Here is a 23,301-nt window from a genome sequence, read left to right on the forward strand (position 1 = left end):
TAAAATATAGAATATAGGGAGATTCGAGAGAGCCTGTTTTTGTGTAAATTTCTCTTTCTTTTAAGTTCACATTTATTTTACTTTTAAATACATTTTCAAAATTTTCACGAAAAGGAGGCATGCTTCCTTAAAAGCAACAGTGTATCAAATATTATCCTCATACCATGAAGTGAAAGTACAGCATGTTTCAGTGAAAATGTCTTTCATTAAGTTTGCATTGCAGTGTAACTTTGTATACAAACTCATTTATCACTCTCAATTTTCCATTTATTACCAGTCCAATACATATTTGAAATGCTATAAAAACCTGTCTGATTTGTGTAACGGTAACAGTTGATTGATATTTGTTAGGTATATAATTGTATCTTTTACATAAGGAAATGTTAAGAAAATTAAATCATAGTAAAGAAAAGGTTACGTTCATTCTTTTTTGCTTTAAAAAAATGTTAATGCTAAAGATTTATTGTAAACAAAATAAGAAATAAATTGTACAGTAACACTGCACATTGGAAGTCATGAAAAGCTGTCTTTAAATGTTGTAAAATTGACAATCCCTATATACTAATTTTTTTTAATAGACTTACCTTGCTATGTATATGGGACTGTCTATTGTCAACCTTTATCACAAATGGACTTGTTCATTTTTCAATCCATTATTTATAGGGAAAACTTCAAAATATTTACTGACTGAATATAAGTGAACTATACAGTGCCAGCACAGAAAAGTCTGGTTAGCGGACCAATTACTGAGAAATTACTTGAAATGTGTTGAAATCTGCATTTAAAAAAAAAACAACAAATCATTGCCATTACATAACTATTCAACTTTAATACTGTCCGCTTACAGACAAAAAGGATTTAAATGGGCAGGTATCCATGTCTTCAGGTAAAGAAACCCCAGCTGTAAAAGTCCAATTGCCTTATAATAAACCAGGATGATGAATAAAATAGTGTGAACATAGACAGTGACACTGACCAATGTTATCAGTAAAGAACCAGGTCATTTTAACTTTCATTACAGTAACTGTTAACTTATCACCTTCAAACTCTTAAAATAAAAACAACTTCAAAGCATTTGTAAAGGTAATACAATGTATATATAGAGGAGTACCTGAAATAACCAATGATGAAAATTGGCAGTGAACTTGAGTATGTTTGAAGGAAGAAAATGATCGTGACTTTTCTCTGGAATATAATGAATAATCCATCTTAGTCAGGTTTAAATATGATTGATATATGTGTTGAAAAAAATAGATTATTTGAATCTACAGGCAGGCAATTGTTAGTTGTCCACTTGCCTCTAAAAGAAAAGTATGAGTTAAGAAGAGTAATTTATAGTTGAAGATCTAGATAAAAGATTTACATTTGTCTTAAGATATTTCCTTAACAACATGCTTCATTGTATTTCCTTAAAAAAGAAACAATGCACCAAGATTTTTCTTTAAAAAATCTTATGAAGAACAATGCTTACTAAAATGAAATATGTAGGGGTAGGGTAGACTTAAACCTCCCTCCTCCACCCCCTCCACCCCACACACCTGCACATACAAAAAAATATTTAGACTAAAATCTATAGATTAAATTATATTTCTCTAAATATGATGCAGACAAGGGAAGAATGTTCCAATAAACGGTAAAACATTTATAAACTCTCGTTCAAAATTGTGAAATAAAAAAACTCGACATTGTTGCCAAAAATGCCATCAAGAGGAAAATTAAAGGCCGTTAAATTTCTAACGTTTGGCATCTATTTACAAACTTATATCTTTTTTAATAAGAACTGGCATTCCAACTGTTTTTCCACTTAATAAATTTTCATTCCTAATTTTTCAACAGGCTGTATGTTCCCTCTCTAAGGTTATTGAAGAGTAAGAGATGCTATTTAATTTCCTCCCTGTGGATTACGGGAGTATTTAATAAAATTTGTAAAAGCATAAATCATTGTTTATGGTTGAGTAACTGAATATTAAGTAAGAAAATTGGCTCATAAAGCTTTAAGCTGCAATTTAGTCCCCCAAATTGAAAAAGATTTATCATACATAAGTTTGGGTTAGGAAAAAAAAAATTTTTGGGATTTTTTTTTGAAAAAAATTTTCTAAAAGGGGAACAAAAGGGTATAATATTTTTGTATAAAGATGTTAAAAAAAAAAAATGTAAAGAAAAATTAAAAAATTAAAAAATATCCCCCTTTAAAAGACCCCTAATAAAGTTTGAAAAGTGGTGGCAACATTTGGGAAAAAAGAAATTTAAAAACAAATCAAAAATAGGGCCCTTGTACTTTCCAAAGAGGTTTTTAAACCCCGACTTTGGGTCATAAAAAGTGGTTTCTTTCAAAAGGGGAGGAAGCTTAGTATAATCCCCGCTTTAAAAATAAACTGCAGTTTTTTTTTCTCAGTGTGCCAAAATAGTGCCAGAAATAAGCATGGAATGGGGCCCCGAGTGCCTCCACCAGTAAAGCTTGAAAATTGTTGCCACTGTGTTGATGCGCAATGGAAAACCCAACCAAAAGAGAAGGTCATTATCATCCTTGATAATTTACATGGTGAATCTTACACCTGAAGTGCTTGGATCACTGACCTTAATACCCCTGTCCACACTGGACTTGCGACCTTACAGCATTCGAAGCAGAACCTTAAAATGAAGTTTAAACCCCATGGACACTGTAAAGTCTGAAACAAGTCAAGTTGCTTGGAAGACCCTATTTCTGCCTCAGGACACCTAGCCTGACAACAATCTTTCTGAACATGCTAATGATCAGTGTTTTAGTGCATCCCGGAGACTGAAATGTCCTAGGAACACCATTGTAACTATAAAAATCCTGTGAACACCTAATGCACATCTAAGTCCTGTAAAATACCGGTTTAGGTCGCTGTAAGAACGTGATTGGGATATAAGCTACAGTTTATTGCTCAAAGGTGTGGGGGTAAGTGATTCAGTCAGCAATCATTACAACCACTATAGGCCTGCAGAGAGCTCTTTCTGACTTGAAAGCCATGTTGTGATTATCTGTCTGAAATCACAACAACAACAACAAAAAAGAGATACTTGTAAATGTTTTGTTTGCCCGCTGGAATAAAGATATGTTATGATGATTACTGCTAGAAATAGAATGATGCTCAACCTAGATGAATCAAATTGCTCATTAAACAAACAGATAATTAATTTTGCCCATTACCAGCTGCTTATTGTGAAAACACTTGTGTTAATTAAGCAATTTGTCCTTGACTGAATTTTTAGGCCTTATATTTGATGTGTTATTTAGCGAAAGTAAAGTAATTGACAGTTATGGTGCAATTGTAGTCTGATAGATGAATTAATAATGATCAATTAGACAGTGTAACATCAGACAGGGAAGTTGATCATTGGACTATAGTTATTTTATTAACAACATACAACATGTTATTCATGAAGTTATTATTCAAGTGGTTTATGAAACAAACATAGAACTTAAATTTTAAAAAGAGATGTAGCTCATAATGTTTTTAATTTTGATAGTTAATATACATTTTATAAATATCAAACCTTTTATTTAACTATGACACTATAAATAGATTAAAAAGTGAAGTCCTTTTTTTGATGTTATAGCTATGTGTTGGCCAAGATATAATTTATTAGTAAGTTTTACATGAATAGACAAATCAGAACTGTGTTATACATTTTGTTTAATTGTTCTTTTGATATACTTTATTCAAATAATAAAAATCACTTTTCCAGAATAGAAAATTTTTGTTTTTTCTCTTTATTTGGAATTATTTCTAATGAAAAATGGGTCGGATTTATGTTAGGAAACAAACATGTTTGTTTCTAACAAGTCAGCCTGTTTTAATTGTTAATTAATTTTGTATATTGGAGTTTACTCCCCCCCCCCCCCCCCCCCCCCACCCCCCGCAGGCTTTGGCCCTTACAAAGGGATTATCCTGGTCCAAAATCTGTGAAATAATTTCAGCTGTCATCAGTATTGAACCTGCATATTAGGCTGGTGGACAGAAAATGTAAGGCTAAAAATTGCAACTTTAACGGCCGCTTTCCCTCATGAAGGCATATTGTGGGGAAAAATGGCCGTGTTTGCATTGAAAAAGCCTCCTGTTGCAAGTTCCAGCTAACTGCTATAAACTATGAAAAAAAATGGCTTCAATAACTGATGAGAACTTGGCACATTATGTTAGACGGAAACATAACCTCCTGTAAGCAACATGCTCAATCTTAAATTTCCTGTTACCATGGCAAACGGGGGGAAACGTCTCAAAATTGCGAAAAATTCAAACCACTATTTTTTGCATTGTTTTTTTTTCCATTCAAAAACTGATTTCAAAGTGCTGCTAAACTTCTAATGCAAAATGAGATAGAGGTAAAAGAATTTTCAAGGTTGGTTTACACCTCACCTTAAACATCGACCGTGAGGCCGATTTTTAGCCCGTCCCCATGTTTCCCAAAAAATTTTTTTGGGGGGGCGCCCCCAAAGGGGCTCCCCTTTTTGTAAAAAACAAATTTCTCAAGGGGGAAAAATGTGTTTGGGGCCCCAAAAAGGACATTTTAAAAAATAATTTAAAGGCCCAAAAAGCCGGGGGGGGGGCCCTAGTGCCTTTTGTTTCATGAGAGGGAAATGGGTTTTTGAAAGGGGGAGGGGTTTAAAAAATTAAACACAGCAGTGTGAAAGGAATTTAATTTTTAATTATCCTGATTGGGTTTTGGGGTGGTTTTTTGGGTTTAAAAATCCCGTTTTTTAGTGTAGAAACCTGGGCCCCAAAAATGACATGGTAAATTAAAATCAGGGTATTTGAAATTTAAATAATTTTCTCTAGTCCCCAATTATTAACCCATGCCCAAAAAGTGGGGACAAACCCTTGGTAAAGGACATGCTCTACAGAGACATTCAGATGGGGAAAGCCCATGGCACTGTGGTTTGGAAATATCTCGGGTCACAATGACCAGGAAGTGTGGGGATTAACAAAATGCAAAAACTCAGCTTATATTGTCTGCAATTTCCTGCCCTTCCAAAGGGGGAGGGGTCAAAATTTGTTAAGAGCTAAAAGTACATGAAGGAAGGGGCACCTGAGGTCTTCCTCCACCAGTAAAGCTGGAACTTCGCAATAAGACCTATACTGTGTCGATGTGAGGTAAAACCCAAAACAAACAAACAAAACATGGAGGGGATAATTTGTCTGAAGGGGATTATGTCGGTACACCACTAACTGGTGCATTCATTAACTGCCACCAAACTCAAAATGAACTGTTCTAAAGTTTAAAAGATGAATGAAAACATTGCACAATATCAGTATGGGAAAGAGTTTTAATGTGTGTAAATATTGGAGAATGTTACATTATTATCTTTAACAACAATTTATTTATTGCTCCATGTAACAAGTATATCTTTGATCTGGAAATATGAAATCACTTGCTTGCCTGCTGGAAAATGTTAGTTCATGGCAATTTGTCACCATTTGACATTTCATAGACCAATCATTAATGGACTCTAAAACTACTGTTTAGCTGGCAGTGATCTTGAGAGTAACAGGTTTTATTGTTTGTCAGTAATTGAGTTCTAAGTAAACATGTTTATATAAAGCAGTTAATAGTTTGTGTTGATTGATTGTTAAAATGTTTATGAACACTTGATATTAATATTCCAGTGTCATTTGAAATATTGTATCCTTGAACTAAGCTGTTATAGAGATTATGGACTTTCAATATGAAATGCTTTCAATTCTTGAGATTCCCATAACTGAGAACATGCTCTCACTGCAGCCTCACATATTTTGATGAAACTTACTAAGAATGATCCTTAAATTGAGGGTTTGTTCTTCAGAAAATAAATGTGAAAAATCAGAGTTAAGAAATAAAATATTGTAAAGCTTTAAACATAAGGTTGACATTAATTGTGTGACATTCTAATTGTGTTTACAAGGCCAGCCCTCTGGTCTAAAAACCTGATAATCTTATTTACAGGTGTACTGAGCATCAAAGGAAATGTTTGTCTTTTTTTCTTTGTATAAAATGTCAAGAGGATGACTGGTGCAATTGTTTCATCTGAAATCTTTTTAACCACATAGTCACTTTATAAAGCTGTATCATATGATTTTTCCTATATATTTTCTCAACAGAAAAAAATATGCTGTCCAGAACTAAAAGTAAATATTATGCTCCTATTTAAAATTTGGTTTTAAACAATTAGCAGTGTTTTTATGCTCCCTGAAAAATTTCGGGGGAGCATATAGTCGCCGGGTTGTCTGTCTGACAGTCCGCACTCACAGGGCAGTAATTTTGTGGCTAGAGGGACAATAGGTAACTGTTCTTTCTCATTTATGTCATTCATTCCGTAATGCTTTTATGTGGCTATTTTCTTTGGTGTGGCTAAAAAGATAAATAGAGTAGTCACATTATTACTCTCCTGTTAGAACGTCCGTCCTTATGTACGTCCCTAATTCGTGTCCGGCCCATAACTTTGTTATTTAAAGTTGGATTTTACAACTATTTCACAGAAATGATCACCATATTCAGACAACGTGTCACGCTCAACATTTGGTTCGCTATCTTGAAGGTTAAGGTCACAGCCTGACCTTGAAGCAAAATCGTGTCCTGCCCATAACTTCGGATTTTACATTTATGTCACATAAATAATCACCATATTGAGACTATGTGTGGCAAGCAACATTTGGGTCACTACCTTGAAGGTCAAGGTCACAGCATGACCTTGCAGCAAAATCATGTCTGGCCCATAACTTTGTTTTTTGAATTCGGATTTTACAACTATTTCACAGAAAAGATCACCATATTGATACGATATGTTGCGTGCAAGTCCGTAGTTAGATCTCATTGAGTGGAAGTGCAAGGCGAAGAACAGTAACTCTGCCTTGCCTAAGTTTGAAATTATCACATTTTGAACTTTGTGTGGGACATAAATCTCAAAACTACAAAAGATATACTTTTCTGTGTCCAAAACTGAGTATGGGAGCATCAGCCGGTTCAACCGGCTCTTGTTATGCATTACTTATTATGCCATTCACTCTTGAGGAAATGTGCAAGCATATTTCTTTCCTTCAGGTATAATGCATTCTTTTTCAAACTTCTATGAAAAGAACATTTTTTAAATCAAAAGCATCAAATTTTCTCAGCATTCTGGTTTTCTAAAAGCATGGTCAGTTATTTTTGTTCCCCATAAACATGTCTAATAAAGAGTTATGGGACCTGCAGGCATTGGAGAAATGTAATCCTTTAACAGAGAAGACTTTCGAGTATTAGGAAAAATTGATGAAAGTGTATGGCGGGTGATGTATTCATTTTATTAAGTGGTTACGTTTTGCCCAAATACAGACCCTATATAGTTAGCAGGACATTTAAGAACAGACAACCGATACATGCATGGAATACCAAATTAGGGGAAGAAGAATTAAGTGTGTACAGTCTCGATAATTGTATAGAAAGTTGATGTTGTGCATAGAATATCTAAATAAGCCAAGTATTTTATTGCTATTTCTTTGGCTAATCTAACAATGTTCAGTCATTTTTGTTTCGGTGAAAATTATAATTTTGATCTTTAAACTTTCTGAATTTTTTAAGTGGACATGCTAGCTGAGGTTCCAATTTTTTGGAATAGCCCATTATCAATTTTGAAGCTTTGGAGATGAAAAGTTTAAGTTGCAGGCCAGTCATAGGACTGCATGGATGTGCGGGCTAGCCTGCATGACTCTGGTGGTCATTTATCAGGCTTGACTGGATGAAAAGTTCATTAACTCTGTGAGTGGCACAAGACTCTAGTTCAAAAATATTGGTAAAATGCACTGTTGGACTGCCAAGTTTTGTATGTTTAAGTTAAAAGAATGTTAAGTAGTCAATCAGAACGTTAACCTTTTCCAAGGTATATCTTGCTTCCCTTGCTTAAAATATTTTTTGAAATTGTCAAGTTTTTTAACTGACATGCATGTCTTATGGGAATCTGGGTTCAGAATTCTGTTTCTTTTTGTGTCACCTCTACCGAGTAGTGGTGACTTATAGGGATCACTTCTCCCTTCTCTGTCTGTCCATCTGTCTGTCTGTCTCACGGGCTATTTAAGAGAAGTAGGGGGCCATGTAACTGTAAACAGAACAAAAGAGAACAATTGAGTTCATTCCGTAACAATAGAGTAAGGGGCCATTCAGGCCCTCTATTAAACAATAGAAAATAACAAAATAATGGCCCCTTATTCCATTTCAGCCGGATGTCTGTATGTCTGTCTGTCCGTCACAAAACTTATCCAGCCCACTCCTCAGAATTTACTGGTGCAGTTTCATCCAAACTTTACAAAGTTTAGTTGTGCATATCTTCAGCATTTTCCAGTTCTGGCTCTTTAATAATTTTTATTTTTAAAGTTTGTCTGTTGTTATTATTATTATTATTATTATTTGTCTTTATTTTACAATAATAAAGAAGACTGATATTGAGTGCATGTCAGAAATCTCCTGTTATTTTAACTGATTATGATAAAAACATCAACAAATATTTCCGTAATATTGGAGAGAATTGTCATAGTTTTTTGAAGTGTTTACTAAAATCATTAGTTATCTCTAGAATAAATGGCTGCTATAAAAAAATAAAACAAGCAAAAAATGTTGTCTTTTATTGAGTGTTGGATGGAATCAATATTTTGTTCAATATTTCAACAATCACTGTAAACACTCACAGCTTCCACTTTATAGTCTTGAGATAGTAATTATTGTAACCAGAAAAACATGGTTAACATGAGTGTAGAAATAACAACAGGGTTTTTGCTACTAATGATTACAATGTATTACAGCCAGTTTAAGCCAGTACTAGTCAACAATTCGCATGGCATATGTTGCCATTCAATTGTAACCTTATGTCTTTAGTAGGGTTTTTTTTATTCCCTCACCATTTTTTGAATGTGTCCTGGGGCAATGTCATTAATGAATTATAACCTAAAAGGAAACTTTTTGTTTGGAGATTTAGTAAATTTGAAGAAAAATACAAAGCAGTTTTCCAGCTTAATCGGAATTTCAAAACTTATTTTTGGGAACAATTGCAATTTTGTAGGACTTGTTAGTAGTTGAAACTGATTAATTTTTTTTGTATTCAAATGGGGGACATCTTAAGATAAAATCCAACAAGCAATTTGTCCTCTTATAATAGAGGTAAACTGAGTGTAAAAATTAATGAACAAATATTACAAGTACTTAGTGTTATAATATGTTAGCTAAACTAGCGGGCTCAAGTATTTCAAGTCCTCAAGTAAGTTGCACTTTTAAGTTAAATTGCTCTAAATTATATAAAAGCAAACTTTATATGCAGCAGTAAAGCAATGCATCTTGGGAAATGAGAATCTGTTTAGTCGATTTTTACTGATCGATTTTTTCAAACACAGAAATGTTTTACAAATTCAGCAGGGTAATGAAGCATTTATTACAAGCTATGATTATTCACTTTGATTATGATTGTTCCTATAATGATGAAAACTGAATTTTATTCTATGTCACAAGTCAGTCGAGACATATTTTTTACCATGGTTGAATTACTGCAGGAAGTATAGCCTATTATACATATTGTTTATGTTTAAGTTTCCTTTGGGAAAAGATTTATTGAACTGATCAATTTTTTTTAGATCAGTTGGGTTTTTTTTAAAAATTTTGCAAAATTAAAATTTATTGTTTTTGGATTCCCAATTTTTTTTTTTCTACTGCTCTTTTTCACTTAAATTTTCTGGACTTTCGGTGTTACTTCAGTCAGTAGTCTTGTCATTGGGTTCAAGGTTCTTCATTGTCTTTAAATACACATGCTTCTCATTAATAGAACCAAAAACTAATCCAAAATATAATGCCTAGAACATTACAACTATTCTGTTATCATACACATATTGTTTAATTATCCATGTTAGGCTTCTAACTGTAATTATTATGCCCTTATACAACATTTAAAAAAGCGGACATTGAGTGGTAAAGTGCAATTAATTGCAAAACAAATTCCTGAGTGAAGTAAACTGTAGGGAAATAAATAGTTTTGTTTTGTGATAGGAGGTTGATTTTTAGCTCACCTGAGCTTGCTCAGGGTGAGCTTTTAGGATCGGTGAATGTCCGTCGTCCGTCCGGCCGTCCACAATTACTTGTGAACACTCTAGCGGTCGCATTTTTGCCTCAATCATCATCAAACTTGGTCAGGATGCTTATCTAGTTGAAAGCTCGGATGAGTTCGAACATGGGTCATCTCGGATGAAAAACTAGGTCACAAGAGCTAAAAATAGAAAAACCTTGTGAACACTCTAGAGGTCACATTTTTGACCCAATCATCATCAAACTTGGTCAGGATGTTTGTCTAGGTGATAGCTTGGATGAGTTCGAACATGGGTCATCTCGGATGAAAAAGTAGTCACAGGAGCTATAAATAGAAAAACCTTGTGAACACTCTAGTGGTCACATTTTTGAACCAATCATCATCAAACTTGGTCAGAATGCTTGTCTAGTCAATTGCTTGGATGAGTTCGAACATGGGTCATCTCTGATGAAAAACTAGGTCACAGGAGCTAAAAATAGAAAAAACCTTGTGAACACTCTAGTGGTCACATTTTTGACCCAATCATCATCAAACTTTGTCAGGATGCTTGTTTAGATAATAGCTCGGATGAGTTCGAATATGGGTCATCTCGGATGAAAAAACTAGGTCACCGGAGCTATAAATAGAAAAACCTTGTGAACACTTTAGTGGTCACATTTTTGCATCAATCATCATCAAACTTGGTCAGGATGCTTATCTAGTTGATAGCTTGGATGAGTTCGAACATGGGTCATCTCGGATGAAAAAGTAGGTCACCAGAGCTAAAAATAGAAAAACCTTGTTAACACTTTAGCGGTCACATTTTTGCATCAATCATCATCAAACTTGATCAAGATGCTTGTCTAGGTGATAGCTCCGGGTGAAAAACTAGGTCACAGGAGCTAAAAATAGAAAAACCTTGTTAACACTCTAGTGGTCACAATTTTGACTCAATTGTCATCAAACTTGGTCAGGAAACTTGTCTAGGTCATTGCTGGGAATAAATCGAACATGGGACATTTCGGATGAAAAACTAGGTCACAGGAGCTAAAAATAGAAAAAATCTTGTTAACACTCTAGTGGCTACTGTTGTGATCCAAATATTCTGTTAATTGGTCTGAAAGTTTGTTTTGATGATTTCTAAGTCAAGATCGAACATGGGTCATCTTGGATGAAAAACTAGGTCACACCGCCCAAATATGGAAAAACCTTGTTAACATTCTAGTGGTCACATTTTCGACTCAATTATCATCAAACTTGGTCAGGATGTTTGTCTAGGTAATTGCTTGGATGAGTTCGAAATCGCATGTGAAACTAGGTCACCGGAGCTAAAAATAGAAAAATCTTGTTAACACTCTAGTTGCTACTGTTTTGATCCAAGTATCCTGGAAATTGGTCTGAAAGTTTGTTTTGATGATTTCTAGGTCAAGTTTGAATATGTGTCACCTGGGTAAAAAACTAGGTCGCACTGCTCAAATATGGATAATCCTTGTTAACACTGTAGTGGTCACATTTTTGACTCACCTGTCATGAGACTTGGTCAGAATGCTTGTCTAGGTAATTGTTTGGATGAGTTTGATAATTCAGGTGAGCGATCTAGGGCCATCATGGCCCTCTTGTCTTTTAAATTTAGGCCCTTTTAAGTTTTCAAGTTAGAATTCCAGTGCAAATGCATACTTAATGCATATAATTATGATATTGGAGATAGTTTTAATATTTAATATGCGGGGGTAAAATGACTATATTATACTCAGACTAAATGTAAATACAACTGCATTTACAATTCAATACATACAGTTTATCTTTATAAAAATCTTTGAAACACTTTACCAGCTGATTTTGTGTAATGGAGTCGCCCAGCTTTGAATTTGGAACAGTCCATTAACAGATTAAGGGATTTTAACATTGAACTACAAAAGTTAAGTTACTGTTGTGGTATAAGAGCAGTGTTCAGACTGCACGGTTTAGCATGCTCAGGTTGACTATGTTTGTGGACTTAGAGGCCTATCTCAGGATGATGGTTAGATTTTGTCAGGTTTTTGGTTTTGTAAAAGTTTATATTTAATGTTCAAGTAATATACTCTTAGAAAGTTTTACATTTATGAGATTAACATAATCGAGATTGTCTACTTCTGATAATCTTCAAACAGGTTGCCAAGGGCCATAACTCTACTCATAACTCTATTTTTTTTAAGTGCCTGCAATCTATTCACATTTCCAAATTAAAATCCAATTAAACCTAATAAACCTGGAACCAAGCCCATTTTTAGCTCACCTGTCACAAAGTGACAGGGTGAGCTTTTGTGATCACTTTTCGTCCGGGTCCGGCCGTCGTCCGTCCGTAAACTTTTACTTTAAATGACATCTCCTCATAAACCACTAAGCCAATTTCATCCAAACTTCACAGGAATGTTCCTTTGGTGGTCACCTTTAAAAATTGTTCAAAGAATTTAATTCCATGCAGAACTCTGGTTGCCATGGCAACCGAAAGAAAAAACTTTAAATATCTTCTTTTAAAAAACCATAAGAGCTAGAGCTTAGATATTTGGCATGAAACATCTTCTAGTGAGTGTCTACCAAGTTTGTTCAAATAAAAGCCCTGGGGTCAAAATTGGCCCCGCCCCGGGGGGTCATTGATTTTCCCTATATGCATATAGTAAAAACTTAAAAAATCTTCTTTTAAAGAACCCAAAGAGCTAGAGCTAAGATATTAAGCATGAAACATGTTCTAATGGGTGTCTACCAAGTTTGTTCAAATAAAAGCCCTGGGGTCAAAATTGGCCCCGCCCCGGGGGGTCATTGATTTTCCCTATATGCATATAGTAAAAACTTAAAAAATCTTCTTTTAAAGAACTCAAAGAGCTATGGCTAAGATATTTAGCATCAAACATGTTCTAATAGGTGTCTACCAAGTTTGTTCAAATAAAAGCCCTGGGGTCAAAATTGGCACCGCCCCAGGGGTCATTGATTTTCCTTATATGTGTATAGCAAAAACTTAAAAAATCTTCTTTGAAAAAACCCAAATAGCTAGAGTTAAGATATTAAGCATGAAACATCTTTTAGTGAGTGTCTACAAAGTTTGTTCAAATAAAAGACATCTGGTCAAAATTGGCACCGCCTCGGGGGTCATTGATTTTCTTTATATGTGTATAGCAAAAAACTTAAAATCTTCTTTGAAAAAACCCAAATAGCTAGAGTTTAGATGTTAAGCATGAAACATCTTCTAGTAAGTGTCTACAAAGTTTGTTCAAATAAAAGCCCTGGGGTCAAAACTGGCCCGGCCCCAGGGGTGTCATTGTTTTTAACTGCATGCATATGTGTATTGTAAAAACTTAAAAAAAATCTTCTTTTAAAAAGCTTAATGAGCTAGAGCTTAGATGTTTAGCATGAAACATCTTCTTATGGGTGTCTACCAAGTTTGTGCAAATAAAGCCCTTGGGTTAAATTGACCCTGCAACGTTTGTTGGGGTGGTTGGGGGTTGGGGGGGGTCTATATACAGGTGAGCGACCTCAGGGCCATCATGGCCCTCTTGTTATTTAAGCAGCCTTAAACAGGCACAGTGAATGTAAAAGATGTAGAGTGTGTACATTTGTTTAGCCAGACCAGGCTCTATAGTGTTGGCTGACCAATTTTCAACTTTGTTAATGTAGACTCACTGAAGTCTGGTATATATTGCTCTTGTTTAAACTGTGTTTGTACTGTTATATATATTTTACAACTGATAAATTCCTGTTATCTCATCCTGAAATAATTACAGCAGTAACTTGATAAAAGTATCCTAGGGAGCCACTTGTTTGTTGTTCATGTTGTAATTGATGCAAATACAGTCCTTTTATCTCAGTATTACACAGATATAGAAATTGTCCACTCAGCACAAAAACGAGGTATCTATTACACAATTAAGCAGTATATTAGAATAGTTAAGTTTTTTGCTGCTGCAGAGATAAATTATGTTATTGCACGAGAAGATAGAAATAGTATTCATATCAATTTTCTATCCTTTTAATGGCATTGCATCAAGCAATTGTGGATTTATTTGTTTTGTTGCATTTTATAGGGCTTTATCTGCAGCAACGATTGTAAACAAGTGTTCTATTACACTTCCCTCATATAGATCCGTGATACTTTATAAACCTTACCAAGATATATACTAACCTTTCAATATGTTTGTTTTTTGTTTTGTTTTTTTTTGGTTTTACGTCACATCGACACAGTATAGGTCATATTGCGACGTTCCAGCTTTACTGGTGGAGGAAGACCTCAGGTGCCCTTCCATGCATTATTTCAGGCACGAACAGGCACCTGAGTAGAACCGCCGACGTTCCGTAAGCTAGCTGGATAGCTTCCTCACATGAAAGAATCCAAAGTCCCTGTCGGGATTTGAACCCACAGTAGTGAGGGGCAAGTGGTTTGAAGTCAACGACTTTAACCACTCGGCCACGGACGCCCCCTTTTCAATATGTGCTTTATTATAATTATGATGTTCATAATTATTGTATCTGGTACTGGTACAAACCCTTACATAATAGTTAATTGTATGTTGACATATTAATTTTGCCAGTTTTTTTGACAACATTAAAGTTACAAAATTATTGCTAGAGTCTTTACCTGACCTGTATTTCCTTGTCAAACTGTTGGACCCTGGATGATCTTGGTGATTTTTGGCTTCACTTTTTGAAGCTTCTGTCATGACCATCTTGTCAGTCGTGGCATTGGTTAACCTTTTCATTTATTAAGGTCCTTTTTGTCAGAAATTTTAAAAGCTATTCAAACATGGTATACAGGTTTATTGCCATGAAAGTATTCTATTTTAAAAGTGCAGATAATCCTTAAGTAAATATGTGTGAACAAATAAATTAGACGTCTTAAGAGTGCATTTAATCATTCAAGCACCTTGAGTGGTTAATACAGGAACACAGTATTTATTGTGCTGCTCCAACACTTTTTAGCTCACCTGTCACAAAGTGACAGGGTGAGCTTTTGTGATCGCTTTTCGTCCGGCGTCCGTCCGTCCGTCCGTCGTCCGTCCGTAAACTTTTACTTTAAATGACATCTCCTCATAAACCACTAAGCCAATTTCATCCAAACTTCACAGGAATGTTCCTTTGGTGGTCACCTTTAAAAATTGTTCAAAGAATTTAATTCCATGCAGAACTCTGGTTGCCATGGCAACCGAAAGAAAAAACTTTAAATATCTTCTTTTAAAAAAGAGCTAGAGCTTAGATATATGGCATGAAACATCTTCTAGTGAGTGTCTACCAAGTTTGTTCAAATAAAAGCCCTGGGGTCAAAATTGGCCCCGCCCCGGGGGTCATTGATTTTTCCTATATGCATATAGTAAAAACTTAAAAAATCTTCTTTTAAAGAACCCAAAGAGCTAGAGCTAAGATATTTAGCATGAAACATGTTCTAATGGGTGTCTACCAAGTTTGTTCAAATAAAAGCCCTGGGTCAAAATTGGCCCCGCCCCGGGGGGTCATTGATTTTCCCTATATGCATATAGTAAAAAACTTAAAAAATCTTCTTTTAAAGAACTCAAAGAGCTATGGCTAAGATATTGAGCATCAAACATGTTCTAATGGGTGTCTACCAAGTTTGTTCAAATAAAAGCCCTGGGGTCAAAATTGGCCCCGCCCCAGGGGTCATTGATTTTCCCTATATGCATATAGTAAAAACTTAAAAAATCTTCTTTTAAAGAACCAAAAGAGTTAGAGCTAAGATATTTAGCATGAAACATGTTCTAATAAGTGTCTACCAAGTTTGTTCAAATAAAAGCCCTGGGGTCAAAATTGGCCCCGCCCGGGGGGGGGGGGGGTCTTTGATTTTCCTTATGTGCATATAGTAAAAACTTAAAAAATCTTCTTTTAAAAAACTCAAAGAGCTATGGCTAAGATATGTAGCATCAAACATGTTCTAATAGGTGTTTACCAAGTTTGTTCAAATAAAAGCCCTTGGGTCAAAATTGGCACCGCCTGGGGGGTCATTGATTTTCCTTATATGTGTATAGCAAAAACTTAAAAAATCTTCTTTGAAAAAACCCAAATAGCTAGAGTTAAGATATTAAGCATGAAACATCTTTTAGTCAGTGTCTACAAAGTTTGTTCAAATAAAAGACCTGGGGTTAAAATTGGCTCCGCCCCGGGGTCATTGATTTTCTTTATATGTGTGTAGCAAAACTTAAAATCTTCTTTGAAAATAGCTAAAGTTTAGATATTAAGCATGAAACATCTTCTAGTAAGTGTCTACAAAGTTTGTTCAAATAAAAGGTCTGGCCCAGCCCCAGGGGTGTCATTGTTTTTAACTATATGTGTAATCTTCTTTTAAAAAGCCCAATAAGCTAGAGCTTAGATGTTTAGCATGAAACATCTTCTTATAGGTGTCTACCAAGTTTGTGCAAATAAAAGCCCTTGGGTGAAATTGGCCCTGCAAGGTTGGGGGGGTCGGGGGGCCTATATACAAGTGAGCGACCTCAGGGCCATTATGGCCCTCTTGTTTTAGTCTCACTCTCTCATATTTTTGCCCTGGTTAACCTTTTTGTTAAGGTTTGATTTTCTCCAAAAGTATTACATATATCCAATTCAAACATGATTTATAAGTCAAACTAAGAATACCTGTTAAATTTTTAAAATCAAAATGCATTTCAAAAGAGCCTGTAACCCTTTAATGCCATGCCAAAATGTTATTTTCCAAGTATTTCAGCATTTCATTCAGTCCCATGATAATATGTTGTTACCAAGTTATCTTTATTTTTCAACACTTCCGTTAAATGTCATATCAAAATATTATTACCCAGTTATCTATATTTCAGCATATCGTTGAATGCCATGCACAGACATTGTTACCGCACTACCTGGGTATGTACCGGATCACGGTGAATGACGTAGAAACGTACCTGGTCATCATGAGAAATGTGTTCAGTCCTCGTTTGCCTCTACATAAAAAATACGATTTAAAGGTTGGTACTGGTTGATTTAATTGATGAAATTCTGCTCAAACTTCAAAATATGTTCATTTAATTTTGTTTAATTTGAAAATTTTGAAATTAAACTAGTTGTTTGATTTTAGAATGTAGACAACTTCTAATTTGATAACACAAAGTCATATACCTTTTAAAGGAGGGAATTTTTCTTCTTTGATTAAAGAGAAAAGGAAATCATAAGCTACTTTGATGCTATTTGCATTGAATCACCATCATTAATGATATTTGAATAGTTATGTTTGAATGATTTTTAGCTCGACTATTCGAAGAATATGAGAGCTATTGTAGTCGCCCCGGCGTCGGCGTCGGCGTTGGCGTCACACCTTGGTTAAGTTTTTCGTACCACCCCACTTTATTTCAGAAGTATTACAAGTATGGCTTTGAAACTTACCATACTTGTTCACCATCATAACCTCCATCTACAGACAAGAGTACATAACTCTGTCAAGGTTTTTGACAGAATTATGGCCCTTTTTTGACTTAGAAAGTGTATTGAGCTTGGTTAAGTTTTTTGTACCACCTCACTTTATTTCAAAACCATTGAGGTATTGCTTTGAAACTGACCATACTTGTTTACCATCACGACCTTCATCAACAGACAAGAGGACATAACTCTGTCAAGGTTTTTTGACAGAATTATGCCCCTTTTTGACTTAGAAAATACATTGAATATGGGTAAAATCCACTTATTGCCTTAACCCTTTGAGATATTGCTTTGAAACTTTTAATGCTATTTCACATCATTACCCCCATCTGTACGCAAGAGAAGGTAACTCTGTCAAGGGTTTGTTTTAAAAATTAAGGCCTTTTATCGACTTAGAATCTTGGTTAAGTTTTTAGTACCAGTCCACTTTTTGACTGAACTGTTTGAGATATTAATTTGAAAGTTGGAATACTTGTTTACAATCATGATTCCCAAACATGTCCAGGAGAAGGTAATTCTGTCAAAGATTTTATTTGAATTATGGCCCTTAACTGTCAATGTTTTGTATTATAGGCAAGCACTAAAAAACTTAAAAAATCTAAAAAAATTCATTCCTATCCACTTGTTCACTTTACCATAAATTATGTCATATAAACATTGCTGTAATATTCAAGGGTATCAAACAACTAGTTCACTTTAAAAATACAGAGATTCTTGTATTGCCTTTTACTGCAAAAACTTTTTTTATTGGCAAGCAATAAAAAAGTCGAGCGCGCTGTCTTACGGACAGCTCTTGTTTTATTTGTATGCACCCCAATTATAATATTGTGGTTTACTATTCAGATAGTTTTAATGAAGTGAGACTTTACTACTTACTCTAGTGTCGGCTTTCACTTTGGTTTAAGTTTTACATGAAAATTCTTGTATAACATCATATCCCATCAACCACTACAGATATTAACTTGTTAATTACACACTAATTTGAGATCATATTAGGAAATTAATGTCTAAAGCCCATAAATCTAACTGCCCATAAAGAGATGACATGGCTATGAGGTTCATGTATCTGACTACTATATAGATTGTCAACCGCTCGGGTTCGAACTTCATCAGGGGCTAGGTGTTGTTTCCATGAGCAAGAAACTTTACACACATTGCTTAGTAAGAACAGATTAGAATTTGTGTCTATAAGCTTTTATGGAAATAAAATGAGCTGCGTCACGACAAAACCAACATAATGGGTTTGCGACCAGCATGTATCCCGACCAGCCTGCGCATCCGCGCAGTCTGATCAGGATCCATGCTGTTCGCTATCAGTTTCTCTACTTGTAATAGAGTTGGTAAACGAACAGCATGGATCCTGATCAGACTGCGCGGAGGCGGAGGCTGGTCTGGATCCATGCTGGTCGCAAATGCATTACGTTGATTTTGTCATGACGCGGCTCAAATAAATTCTCCCTGTATTAACTAACTGCCGAGAAATTGAAATCTTGTCTATGAAAGAGGGAGAAGTAAGATTATTCACTAAAATTGAAAATGTAATATTTTCTCAGTTATTTCTTCACTCACTATTTCATAAGTCTGATTATATGTTAGATGCTTTTCTGAAATCTTTATTTAATTAAATTCTACTAGAATGAGCTATAAATCTCAGAGTCTAGTCTGTTAAATGACCTATAAATTGAGTTAAATTTCCAGGGAAATCTCGAAAATTCAATCATTAAATCTGTCTACCATTCAGAAAGATGTTTGATTTTATGGAATTTTAGTTATAAATAGGATAGATGGATTTCAGTTTAAGAAGAAAGCAGTGTGAAGTTATTTTCATGAAATACCTGAAAGTCTTTTGGATTAAAATGTAAAGCTTATAGCTTATGAACTTATTGAAAAACATGGCCGTTTCGCTAATTTTGTGAAATAGATGATCATCTTAAGAATATAAAACTTATGATTATAAACAGGCCTTTTTTCCAACATTTTGGTAATGCCTGCCACCAATACTGGTGGAATTTGGGGGAAATGTTGTTAAAAGTATGAACTGGAAATTTTTGAGAAACAGATAGAAACTGCTAAACACAAATAATAAACATAATAATATAAGAAAAAAATAGCTTCTTGTATAAGTTATTTCAAAGACTGTGTTATGAACAAAATTACTAGCAAGATCATTAATTCAGAGGTTTGTGAATTTTTGGCTTCTCGATTGGGAAGCAAACAGACCACCATTTGCCAGTACTAACTACATGTATGTAAAGAATGAAATGACCTAGCAAAATATGAGTGACTTTAATGTCAAAATACTAAATTTGATCAGTGAAGTGGAAAGACAATTGCTAGACTGTTTAGATGTACATGTACAATGTACTAAGAATACATAGTTTTATTTGATATGCAGAATTTGCTGCCTTTATATGCAAATGGCATAGAACTTCTTAGTTCAGTTTGTACAAGTCCAGGTCAAGGGCATTCAAAAAAGTAATGTTGCCAGTTAAATAGAATTTTAGAATCTAGAATTAATAGACCTCTAGGAAGTTTGAAATGATTTTCTTTAATATTGAAGTGAACTCAATTACAAGTTGCTATTAGATGAATTAATTCTAAACAATCGAATAATTTTAGCTGTAAGCATAAACCAATTGGTTTTATAATTCACAGAAATCTAACAGTTGGCATTTTCTTCCTTGAAGGAAAATAATTTTATTGTTATTCAAGTAGTAGAATGTTCAAGCAGTACTGAAAGTTTTCTTCAGGAGCTTTTATATAGAACATACTAATATTATTAATGAATAATGTTCTATCCAGGAAATTAACATGTTTATTCATAGATTATTGTCAGTATTTATTGAAATTCGTTGATTTCATATACCGTTAAAGTACACATTTAAGTGCACTATTAATTTATTTTGTACAGGAAAATATATTCCGTCAGATCAAATTTGATATAAAGATTTTATGATTACTTAACCTAACTGCCTATAGAGGAAAACTTTTTCCTTACCTAAATTAAGATCTGTGTAATTGATTTTCCATGTTATCAAATTTATAACTGCCTGTCATAGATTTTGATAATTATCAGAGTTAACTGGTAGCCTGATAGTGGTAACAAATTCTGCACATGCAGCCAGTGTCGACCAAGATGACCAATACGTCCATGCCATCAGACATCTCATTATATCTGCACTGTCTGTTATTTTTAAATTCAGTCAGTAAATTTGTTGAAAATTTCCTGAAAATTGATGGATGGTTTTGTCCAGATTGAAAGATGGGAAAAGTCAGTTTTAAGATATTAGGTAGGTAAGTGTTCAGCAGGCTACAGTATTGGTTCTGGTTCATACTGCACATTGATTATGCAACATGGTGCTCTAATTTTGACATTTTCTCTGCAGTTAATACGCATAAGGGTAATACTAACCATTATGTCATTTTGTAAATTAAACATTTCTAAGCTTGTATGGTCAATTATAGATGTGAGTTTTAAACTTGCTGGCTAAGATATTGTGTATGATATATTTGATATTTTCAGGGTTCAACAGTGGACAGATGTGCAAGTGATAAAGAAAAAGTAAGTTTATTGATTCAGAAAATTTGTATGAATCAGTTGTTGTTGTTTGCATGTTCTCTGAATTTTAATAATGATATTAAAAAACTGTACTGTTAATTTAATATTTAAGTGATATGTGTTCAGTTTAAATTCTTTACTCCACTTTTGTTGAAATTGAATAGGTTGAATTCAAAACTGTTCCATGCCTATCAGAATCTGTATGAATATAATATTATGAATACAGAGTAGTTAACCTTTAGTCACACTTAAAATCTTGACATCATGAACATCTATGGAAATATTGGTTCCACAGAACCGTAACATTTAATGTTCCTAGTTATTCATGGTATTTTGAATGAACTGGTTTATTATTCATTTTTGTTGATTATCCATATAGAAATTATTTGTGTTTCATTTGGGTGGGATGGTGGGCTACAAGTATCGAAATGGTTAATAATGCAATAAGTTCCATATTGGAACATAAAAATTAATGAGGTTAGTCAACAGTACAGGGTCTGGTCTGACAATGATGTGCAATCCGGCCTGGCTTTATACTGGTAGCCTTGATTTGTTATAACTGCACCTGGCATTCTGGGGGTAAAATTTGTTGCTTTCTTATTCAGGCTAAAGAACTGCCCACCTATAAAGACAATGATTTTCTCACAGACGGTGGTAAGGTAAATATAGGACCAGATGCAAAGGAGATCTTGATGGCAAGTCTAACTAAAGATGTGGAGGTTAGAATTTACATTCTTATTTCAAATTATTGGAGTCTATATGCATTTCTAGCACTAGCAGTTGAGGTGGCTTTGACTCCTGGTGTTGCTTTAAGTTTGTAACACCGGAGGTTAGCCAAAATCATCATTCCTGTTTTGGTGCCATATGACCTAAACTGTGTTGGTGCACCATAAAATATTTAAAAAAACTTTAAATATTATTATATTATATAAATCTACTTGCTTATATTTATACTCGAAGAAATATAAATTCATAAACATTCTTTTAAAATAATCATTTATACTTGTTAAACAGTCTGATTTTGTCATTTATGTCAGTGTTCTAACTGTATATTATAAATCCTTAGTTCAATTGTTTAACAATTTTGAAGGACAATATTCTAAGTCTTAAAAAGAACAATAACAGAAAAGTCCAGAAAACTCGACACAATAGCAAACAACTAAAGTCAAACCTTGTAAATAATGTTTAATTTTCCTTGCAACCAAACATTGATATATTGTTACAGTTTCTGGCAAATCTCCACCTTATGGACTATAGTTTAATTGTTGGTATACATGATTGTGACCGCATAGACCCAGATGGACCAGAAATGAACGCACCAAACACCGATTCCGACGAGCCCGTCAGTGGGGACGAGGAGAATGGACTAGAATATGAAGAGAACCACGAAATTGCCGGGTTTGCGCCTACACCACCGGACAGTCCACAGCCAAATGTCTTGCCTGCTTATAATGGGGATATTGATCCTAATATAGAAAGATTTGGAATTAAAAGTGTTGAAGGTAACTATTATATTTGTACTGGACGATTTTTTTTTTATTTTCCACAACTGATTTAGTGTAAGTAAATGTTTTCTGCTTATATCAAATTGGTAAAATGTATACTGGCATGCGAGCAGTTCCCGTACAAAAATCATAGTTACTTAAACATTATTTTTTATTACGCTCACTCACCAAAATTTGAATGTTACACATCAATATTCAGCTCATCACACAAATCATGGAAATTCCATCATGTTCTAAACATAGTATAACCCTAACTTATGAGGCCTCATATGGGGTACCGAAATTATCCATTATTTTGTATGAAGAGAAGTAGTTCCCGTACATAAAATCTAACCCATTATAATTATACAATTTTATTATATCGGACCTATTTTTCATTTATAATTGTTGAACAGACCATTATCTAAGAGATAAATAGATGTAATTCAGGAATTAGAGCGTAGACTAAACGCGGGTATCAATTACCCGGTACCGTTACCCCAACGCATTCACATGCAATAGCATGCTTGTATGCATGATATTTTACGCATCAAAGCCATAAAATTATTATATATAGTAATATTGGTCAACATTCTGATAATTAAACAAGTTTACATCACATTGCCTACTTATTTGTAAACAGGTGGTATTAGTGGACAACCCTTTAACAAGCCTCACGTGTAAGTATTTTTGCGCATGCGCACAAGGACGGAATCCCCCAGAAAACAAGGTCACGTTTTGACGACGCACAGGTGAAAGTGATTTAAAATGAGACTTTATATACGTACTGCCGAGCTGACACTTAGATTTTGTCTCGTTTATGTATCTGCTTGATT

The 23,301-nt window shown here is 34.4% G+C and overlaps 1 protein-coding gene across 1 annotated transcript in view; it reads left to right on the forward strand.

Moving 5' to 3' along the window:
- Window positions 1–23,301, forward strand: part of LOC132745130 (phosphatidylinositol 5-phosphate 4-kinase type-2 alpha-like) — a 45,401-nt gene that overhangs the window by 16,516 nt on the left and 5,584 nt on the right. Inside the window, exons 5-8 of the mRNA XM_060733959.1 lie at window positions 16,828–16,974; window positions 20,946–20,984; window positions 21,587–21,700; window positions 22,207–22,483. Of these exons, the coding sequence (XP_060589942.1) occupies window positions 16,828–16,974; window positions 20,946–20,984; window positions 21,587–21,700; window positions 22,207–22,483 (577 nt within the window). The remainder of the gene's footprint in view (window positions 1–16,827; window positions 16,975–20,945; window positions 20,985–21,586; window positions 21,701–22,206; window positions 22,484–23,301) is intronic.

The sequence above is a fragment of the Ruditapes philippinarum genome, unplaced genomic scaffold, assembly GCF_026571515.1.
Source record: "Ruditapes philippinarum isolate M1 unplaced genomic scaffold, ASM2657151v2 ctg153_1_1_1_1, whole genome shotgun sequence".
Classification (NCBI taxonomy): domain Eukaryota; kingdom Metazoa; phylum Mollusca; class Bivalvia; order Venerida; family Veneridae; genus Ruditapes; species Ruditapes philippinarum.